Below are 9,551 nucleotides of genomic sequence, written 5' to 3'. Positions count from 1 at the left end.
TACGGTTGCAGCCCGATATTTCCAAAAAACGAAATTCGTGGTAACGTAATGAAATCGTAATGTAGGTGGTGGTGGATGCGGCGAGCTAATGAGCGGACGTGTATAATTACAATTAATATGGAAACATGTAGTTTCCGGTCATTGGGCTGCTCAAGATGGGAAATGATCTGTACAATATGTACATCTATAGTGTTTTGTGTAAGCAATGCTTAATTTAAACGTGCGACATTGTAAAATAATACACGAATAAAACGTGCACTTTTCGCTTTTACGAAGAGTCGTGTTTTGCGTGGATGCCTGTACTGCACTGTATGAAAACACACCGCTGCACGTCACGTTATAGCTGGGTTTCTGTCGACAAATTCAATATAATCGTCATCCAGCAAAACTACAACAAAAAACACTGGCGAGGGTACCATCTGTTTTAATGAGCAACCCTTTACATTTCACCAGTATGTAAAGTAGAGGGGGTCATGTCAGCCCCCAGCTATTGTATAGCATAGGTGAAAATGGGGATTTGATCGCGACTGTACACAAAGCCTTCTGCTTGGAGGAATTTACCACCCTGCCGATACTGCCAGACACATGGGGACTCTTCACAGATCAGCAAGGTCTCTTACAATGTACTCAGTTTTGGGATCTGAGCAGATTCGTGGCTCTCCATTGTTCAGGGATTTTTATATCAGGAATGTCTAGTTCCTGTCAGGCTGGATCCTGTTGGCTTTTAGCTCTGTTTAACCTGCTAAACACATGGATACGATGGACACTTTAGATTATTATGTAATTAGTTAAGATTAAGAGCTGGAGAAAGGCATCCCTCAAAGTTCAGACTTGGGGCACCCCTGGCTTGTGCTCTTGTTCCAGCCAATGAGTATTTGAGGTGACCCACAATAATAGAGATGATGGAAGTGTTATGGGCACAAATGGGCAGATGTTAATATTTCACAAGGTGGTATGGTACTGAGTATCTCTACTGATTTGGACTCGATTGCCAGCTGCTGGTGGTGGCGATTTTCTGTTCTGGTCTGTCCATGGTTCCTGATTTTTGGTCTTGAGAAGGCTGAGCTCTGTGCAAACTGTGGGTGGTATGTCCTCCTCTGTGGAAGGAGAGGCCATGTTTCAAGAGTACAGAGTCAGGACAGTCCAGTCTAGAGAGCAGTACACCTGTGACCGCTACTGAAGGGGCCGTCCACATGGACACCGTGCTTTGAATTACCTGCAGAGTCAGGGAAACAGTCAGGGTTAAGTAGAACATTGTTTCATTCATCTATATTTGTGTACTTGAGAACGATGGAAGTCTACTTGTCTTTTTTTTTTTTTTTTTTAGGACAGTTTTTATATTTTTTATAAGCTACTCTGACAATACAGCCACTTTTTGAGACTTCCGAAGATACAAATAGGCCCATGTCCTCATTTCCTACTATTCAGACCTTTTTTTCTTTTTCTCTCTCAAATGGGTGTTTCAGACAGTGTTGTAGCAGCACCAGTGGCATTTTAGTCGGCATTTTTAACACAAGCTGGAAAAGATGAAGCCTAAACGCACAGTGCCTGTGAGGCAGCGGGTGGTTTATCGCGCCGGCTGTGAGCTGCATTCTTCAGCGCGGCGACAGTGTTACAGCTGCAGCCCCGGCAACACGTACTACCAAGTGTTACCACATAAATAACCAAGCACACGGCCAGGTCACCAAAAGGAAACCCCCCAGCAACGCCCACTGTGTTAAATGCGTCAGATTCAGTAACTAAAAATGATAAAACAACTGTGTTTTGTATTGTTCGTAGTCTGGTCACAGCCTTGGCAAATATCTTCGTGAACACTATATCGCTATAAAAACCTTACCGAATAGTTAGGAATTCAATCATTTATTATTAGCATAAAAACAGTACTTTTTGGGGAATCCAAATGCCTTCGCCTTTCTGTGGATATTTCGTAGCAACGCCCGTGTGGAAAATATCTATAGGAAATAATGTGGATTTTATATCTAAAATTTATGCTACACAATTATATATGTGTATGAAATTCTTAAGTGTTGTTTGGGAAAGAATGTTATTATGACTATATAGGAGTGAACCCGATTATCTCGTTTTCCTTTAAACGCCCTGCAAGAATTTGTGAAAATGAAACCAAAAGTTACTTGTTGTCCTTTGGACTGTTAATACCGAGTAGGTTTCCAGCCTGGAAATAAGGTAATCTGAATTATATTTAATTTATAATGTTTAACAGATACAATTCAATATTAACTAACCCAATCTTATTTAAGATTGTTTGTTAAATAATAATGAAATATTTTGTTCTAGTTTTACTATATATATTTTTTTTAATACTCAAATAACATTTTGTCAATCCGTAATATGGAAACAATCATATTTAACAATTGAACAATATTTACACTTCATCGTCAGTGGCATGACATGGAGTTTCATGTACTAAGTCTGGAAGGGCTGAAATACGTTGTCAAACCTGCATTTTGTGAGCCCCAAAGCCTTTGGATACAGATATTTGGAGAAGACAGCTGTCTACATCAGTTTAATTTCAGAGATCCATCCTAAACTCAATACGATGGGAACTTGCCTGATGTTATAATGTCATTTTTGTATGTGTGTGGGAGACCTTCATAAGCCCAAGCCAACTCTAGTCCTGTAGTACCCCAGTATCTGCTTACTATCTATCAATTCATTAAATCCTTAATCAACCCTTAACTTAAGTAGCCCCTTTCCATTATACTCAATTGTTCAAATACTTTTCATTGTATCTGAACACATTTTATTAGTAACATGAAATCAGCTTGGAAACTACAGTACTGCAGACTCTAATGAACAAAGCTGTTACTTCAGGTGAGGTTTGAATGACGTAATTGAGAACTCCGCAGAAATGTAGACCGTACTCCAGGACCAGAGCAGAGAAAGGCCAGCCTAAAGAACAGTTAGATGTTTACAAAGGTGAATTCAGAACACCCTATTTATACAGGGCTTGGAAAAAGGCAAAGATTTGTTTAAGTCAGTGGCTTCAAAATTTCATCGAGTGGTATAAATTGGAATAATGTGTGTTTGTTTGAAATTAAGTGCCTTTTCGTCTGTGCATATGTTGTGAATGTTGAACCCGGGGAACCTTTCTTGTTTTTCTTTGTAAGTGGAAGAATTCAGTGTACCCCAGTCACCCTACAGGGCTGGCCCTTCTCAATACCATGTCCAGTGTGGGGATTGTGATGAGGTTTGTCTTGGCCTGGGCATTTTGGTCTAATGGGTGAATTTTGTCTCGTCTTTCAGGTGCGTATCCCCAACAGCCCGCCTACGCCCCCCAGCAGACCTCCGCAGGTCTGTACCCACCAGGCATGCAGGTGCCCACCCAGGCACCCCCCTACTCCGACGCTCCCCCGGCCTACTCTGAGGTAAGACCTGCAGCCTGGGACTGCCTTCACTCCCTACCCCTGCAGAGGGTGAATTCTGGGGATTCATTTTCACCTTTTCTTGTAGAAAACTGGTTATTTGCAGGATTAATTTGATAGTGTGTTCATTTCTAATTAGTTTTACTCCCTGAACCCTCATTTGAAATGGATAGATTATATCAATTGTTTTATTATATATTTTTTTGTCTATTAAAAAAGGAAGTTGCCAGTTTCTCTATAGTCTGGAGGTGTTTAAAAGTAGAGAAGCATTATTTTTCTGGCTGCTGCATGTCAACGAATGATTTGAAAGGTAGGGTCTCAAGCTAGCTCTTGTTTGGGGAACCCCCTTTCAAATCATCACTTTCTGTAGGGAGCCAACCCAGTCTAAACTGACATCAATAACCGTACAGTCTTTTTTGCTTGTTTTAATCACAGAAGCAACCATAGCAAATCTAATGATACGGTCGGTTTGCCTACCTTGTATCGTCAGGGTTTGTGTTGGGCAGGGTGTGGGTTTGATATCCGGGTTCTCCTGGGGATATTTTTGTTCAGGCGTTTATGGAGGCCTCCCTGTGGCCGCTTTCTAAGGACCTCTATTGGTCCCTGTCTGCCCATTGCAGAACATGAGGCCTAAAGCCAGAGGAAATCAAGGCATCTTTATATTAACATTTTGAACATGGTTGACAAGGTGACCACCTTAGATTCACATTTGTTTTTGAATTATTTATGAATTTATTTTCAAGTATCATATCTTGCCACTATTTTTAATCCCTGCTCACTTCACCACACAGGTTACTTTTTCACCCCTGTCTAAAATATTATTTTATAAAATGATATGTAGTTGGAATTGTTCTCCTTTCAAGCAAACCAAAGTGCATTTCTTTTTCATTTTCTATTTAGATTGATGTCTTGTTATTGTTATGTGGGGCTTTCAGGTGACCATTTCAGGAGTGATGGGGGGTGAAACGGGGTAAGGGTGGGGCGCATTTCCTATTCAATAACCTTCATCCCCAGGAAGAGTTTTCGATGGGTTACGTTTTTGATCCCAAACCCTGTCGCTCTTGTGTTGCCATGAGCGAGTTACTGAACCCTGAGACTGCTCTGGCCTTCACATGAGGTGTCAAACTGCAATCCTAGTGTCAGTGACTCTGTGGTAGCAGTTCTCTGCCTGCTTCACCTTCTCACCTCTCTAAATCCTGTTGGATGAAAAGCATCTGACGAATGACTGGTATAAATTGTAATACTGTTGGGGGTTTGGGGGTGTACGTTCAGGGTTAAGGGTCAGCAAAATGGGTGTTTGTATCTAAATGCACTTGTAATGGGTAGTTTTGAAAGGGGTTGCATCTAGCAAGCGCAAAAACTGAACCAAACTGTGACTTTCTATTGTTTCTATTGTTGTTAAATCATTAGCATTAAATAAATCAAACCCATAAGGTTTAAGAGTCTCGTATCACCCTTGTGATGCTACAGCGGTCTTAAGCATCCAGTCTGTAATGGTGCTTAATCTTAAACGTGCAAGGCTGCTGCCTGTCTGACATCACAGAGCCTCTGTCAGGAGCTTTGGACCATTTCCGCAGCAGAGACGTGACTGGGACACCTGAGGACTGTTGAAGCTCGTGGTCGACTTTAAACTGTTCTAGCAACATGCAGAGATGTTCAATGCTTTTTCAGGAGCCCTAACTTAGTCCCTTAAGACTCTCAACAGTCAACTCAGTGGTTTGTTCAAATGCAATTCTAGTGTGTCTCCCTAACCCCCTACTAACTTGGCATCTCTCTCTGTCTCTGTCTCTGTCTGTCTGACAGATCTACCAGCCCAGGTACATGCACCCCCCCCAGGCCCCCGGCCACCTGCCCCAGATGTCCTCTGCCTACCCCGGGACACAAATGTACGTGCCCCTTGCCCAGTCGATGCCAGTGGGAGCCGTCGGTCCCAATGTGCCCATGGCGTATTACCCAATGGGACCTCTTTACCCCCCTGGCTCCACGGTGCTGGTGGAAGGGGGCTATGATGCTGGTGCCCGCTTTGGAGCTGGCAGCTCAGCGACCATCCCAGTGAGTACTGTCTACATCTCCTGACCTGCCCAGAGTGGTTGCCCCCATCTTTGTAATGCAGTAAAACAGCCTCAGTGACTTGAATGGCTTTAATCAATTGAAAATGTTGTTAGTTAGGGTTTTTTCAATTGGACTGGAATTAAGTTAAGTAAAAAGTCAGTTCTAGCTTTTGGTACAATCTGGATAGATGCATTAATATTTAACTAGTTAGCTAGTGGTCAATCTGTGACACCTGCTAGCAAGTATAAAAATGGAAACCAAAAGAGTTGTCATTTTACACTGTGGTCCACACAGTGTGCCAGCTGTGTGCATTAACTGGAGAGCTCTGCTTCACACAGTAACCTCATGAGTGGTTACTATGGATGGAAAGAGGCCCTGTACTGCTGATATGACAGGAAGAAAAAGGTGATTTAGAACTGGTCATTCAGCCCATCAGAGCCCTTTGATCTCAGGATCGAAGTCAGTTTGGAAAGATCCCGTATATTGATCAACCTGTACAGAGAGGCCTGGCACATAATCCTCATTGAGAGAGAAAGACAGAGACCGCATGGGGCAGTGGTTAGCACTGCTGCCTCACAGCTCCTGGACTATTTAGGATTAATTTCCTCTTAGAGATCTAAAACCCTACATTTAGGCCTCATCCTCTTATATTCAGGTCTTATTGCTTTGTACTTTCTATACACTGCCAAGATCTAAAGTTATGTGATTTATATACACAGTGTGATTATCTACACACACATGCTGACTCTTGAAGATGAAAAGCGTCTGTAAAAGATGGCAGATTTTAGCAAGAGACAAGGGTGCAGATTAGATAATCGGCAATAATAATAACACTTCACTTGATCACTGCTTGTCTTCGGCAGAGATCACCTTGCTTCAGCCCCAGCAGGGAGTCGGCATTCACTATTCGGGTTTGATTTAATCTGGGCCTGTGTAGGTACAAGAGGTACAAAATAAAAATGTTTTAGTTCCTTACACAGTGTAGAACAATTAGCTGGATTCAGGAGCAAGAAGAAAAGTATTGTCTTGTCCCACCTTGTCCTTTCCATCCTATTAATGACAGCCTGGGTGTTTGAAAGGGAGTTTGACGGGGGTGTTCCTTGTCTCCACAGCCCCCTCCCCCCGGACACCTCCCGAACGCAGCCCAGCTCGCTGCCATGCAGGGTGCCAACGTGATGATGACACAGCGGAAGGGCAACTTCTTCATGGGCGGCTCCAACGGGGGTTACACCATCTGGTAACGGGGCTGGGCGGCTGTGCAGCTTGCCACGCCTCAATACTGACATCACCTAACGGAATGTAATATTTTAGCGCCGACAAAGGTGCAGTACACCACCACCAGCCTAAAAATACAAAAAATCCAAGGAAAATTCCCACCCCAACGCCGTGGCGAGGTGAACCCAGGGGCCCCCCTCAAAAGGGAAAGTACATTTTAATTTGGGAAGCACTTTAATTTAAATGAATATAGTGCCATGTGATGCTCAACTGGCCTCTCTTTTTCATAACTGTTTAGGCACAGCGGAAGCACCTAGCTGGTTTCTGCTCATGTTTGGAGCCGACTAGCATCACCGTTGCGTTGGACCTTAACTGATCTAGATTGCCCATTGATTCTCCCTGATTTTGATACTTAATCTGCCAAGGTCATCGTTTCACACAGCCCGTAATAGAGCGCTGCAGTCCAGCCCCATTAAAGATTTTTCCAGAATTCTCCCCAGTTGCAAATCGCCATATTTCCATAAAGATGCCAATTTTGCCACTTTCAGGAAGAGGCCCCGCAGCACTCTGATTGAGCCCGGCCTCAATGCCATTTAACCTCAGACTCTAGCAGTCTAAAAATCTCTCCTCCGTCAGGGTTAAAGAGAGTCGTGCTCTTGTGCGTTTGTCAGGTCACAGAGCCAAGACTTGAGCGTTTTCGTGGTTTGTAAAATCACGCGTCGGGTTGAGACGGGAGTTGGGCAAGCAACTCCGTGTTGAACATGCTGGCCGGGCCTTTTGTCTCTGGATTCTCCCTCCGCACGGGTCTGCCTCGGACGGCTCGGTCGCGCCATCGAAATCCACATGCAGGTTTACTTTGCCTTTGTTCCAATGTTCTTTGCTTACATTTTTCAGAAGCCTTTTGCATTAATCACACCTAAACTTTGCCAAGTTGTTTTATTATATATATCTTTTCTTTATCATTATGCTTCAAAAGCCAAAGCATGCAGTTGGGCACCATGAGAGAGGAAAGAATCCCAATCCAAGGCAAAAGGCTGATCTGTGTTATTATTATTTTACATTTTTATTATGATTGTTTGTGGGAGAAACATTTCTGGAAATGCATTTAACGGGCATTGATTATTAAAATATATATAATAGTAATGGTGGTTTACTGTACCTTTAAGGGCAACTTTTAGAGGAATATTATCAGGTGCCAAAGCTTTTGAGCACCTTTAATTAAAAACAAAAACAAACAAACAAAAAATCAAATAAAGAAACTTTAATTATCCTGAAATGTAATTCAGTACAGGTGGGAGTTGTGATGTTGAAAGATGGGTTGGATGGCGTCTGAGTTTTTTATGTTTTATTTTTATTAAGCGTAATATTTTTTTCTTGGATGTTGTAGTTTTTTTGTTTTTGTTTTTTTTTCCCCCATTTGCGTTGGATACCCAGAGATTTTACAGATACAAGGGGGAGTCTTTTGAAGTTTAAAGCTGATCATTTAAGAACAGAAATGCACACGGCGGTCTTGTGATGGCTATGGCCAAGCATCTTTTTCTGTTAACCGTGAATGACAGACTGGATCCAAGCTGGAGACATCTTAAATCCTTTCAGTTTGAAAGAGTTTAATCGATTCCATTTAGGAATACAGGAAGGAAATGTATGTACAAGACTTTCCAGTGCCAGAGGTGCGTGGATTCGGGGGGGGGGGTCCCTGTCTGTGTTGGGGGAGACACGTGAGCCAATCTGGATGCCGTTTGACATCCAAGAGACATCCGCAGCGTTTTGAGAGTGTATTAAACACGCATGTTAAGTAAAAGCACATCTTGTTTCTGTTGCATGCTTTTTTTTTCTTTTTTTTGCAAACTTTTATTCAATAAAATTTTGATCATTTTATTGAGGTGGAACTTATTATTATCATTATCATTATTATAATAATTCAACTAGAGTGAACTTTAAGGATCAGTCTTTATAAGTACTTCGTCCTGCACTGTGGACCAGCTTCTAATTTAATCCCCACGCCCCCAAGGAAAGAAAGCCTTAAATCTTTAGGCCTGTCAGATTAGTTTTAACCCCTCTTTAACTGCAACTTAGACTATGCAGCTGCACACTTAAGTGGTTGCACTGCCTGAAACGTTGCTGTCCGAACTTTCTAAGTGGTGGTGGGGTGGTTTGGAGCATCTTGACACGCATCAGTATGTAAACTCTCTCCATGGAGCACGTGCTACCGCCTGCTAGAGCTGTGATTTGGCCTGCTCTTCATTTCCTTAGATCTGCGAAAGAGGGAGTTTCTGTGCTGGGATACTGTGGGGAGCTTCCAAGTTGCTGTACGGTGTCTGGGGTTGAGCGGGCGGGGAAAGAGAGCCAGGGTGCAGCTGTGGCTCTTCAGAGGTCGAGGCCTTGCTGGTGTAAAACGCAATCGTGTACTGGCTAACTCTAATCTTACAGCCCCAGCCACCATTGAGTTAAATCCCTTGTCTAGGAATCCCTATCCTTTCATTTCACACCCCAAGGAAGTAAAATAATAATAATATAAAAAGCAGGCTGTTGCAATACATCAGTCATTTGTTTTCTCCTTTTTTTTTTCTTTTAGCTGTGGTAGTACCTACACAATCACTGGGCTGAAATTGGCAATGATCTCTTGACATTTGGTACCACAGAAACCCAGTGTATTTACTTACATGAAATGGCTGCCAGCTTTACATTGTTTTATTTTCATACATACACAGGTCTGTCCTCTGAAAATAAATATTTTGGTGGTTTTGTGACATCTACAGCATTCAAGTGTTTAGGCATCTGTTTGTCTTGTTTGTAATGGTGTTGTAGGATTTGGTTTTAGGACCCTAACCAACGAACTCTCTCCAGAGTGTGGAGTTCAAGACTGTTTTGCTCCAGGCACTGCAGGGCCACTCAAACCTT

The 9,551-nt window shown here is 42.7% G+C and overlaps 1 protein-coding gene across 1 annotated transcript in view; it reads left to right on the top strand.

Annotated features, from left to right (window-relative positions):
* dazap2 (DAZ associated protein 2) overlaps positions 1 to 8,528 on the top strand; it is a 9,584-nt gene extending 1,056 nt beyond the window's left edge. Inside the window, exons 2-4 of the mRNA XM_066708261.1 lie at positions 3,265 to 3,386; positions 5,187 to 5,435; positions 6,548 to 8,528. Of these exons, the coding sequence (XP_066564358.1) occupies positions 3,265 to 3,386; positions 5,187 to 5,435; positions 6,548 to 6,676 (500 nt within the window). The 3' untranslated portion in view covers positions 6,677 to 8,528. The remainder of the gene's footprint in view (positions 1 to 3,264; positions 3,387 to 5,186; positions 5,436 to 6,547) is intronic.
* Positions 8,529 to 9,551: the final 1,023 nt, after the last annotated feature.

The sequence above is a fragment of the Amia ocellicauda genome, chromosome 7 (genome assembly GCF_036373705.1).
Source record: "Amia ocellicauda isolate fAmiCal2 chromosome 7, fAmiCal2.hap1, whole genome shotgun sequence".
NCBI classification, from domain to species: domain Eukaryota; kingdom Metazoa; phylum Chordata; class Actinopteri; order Amiiformes; family Amiidae; genus Amia; species Amia ocellicauda.
The sequence above is the reverse complement of the archived record's forward strand: the minus strand, read 5'-3'. Positions and strand labels throughout refer to the sequence as shown.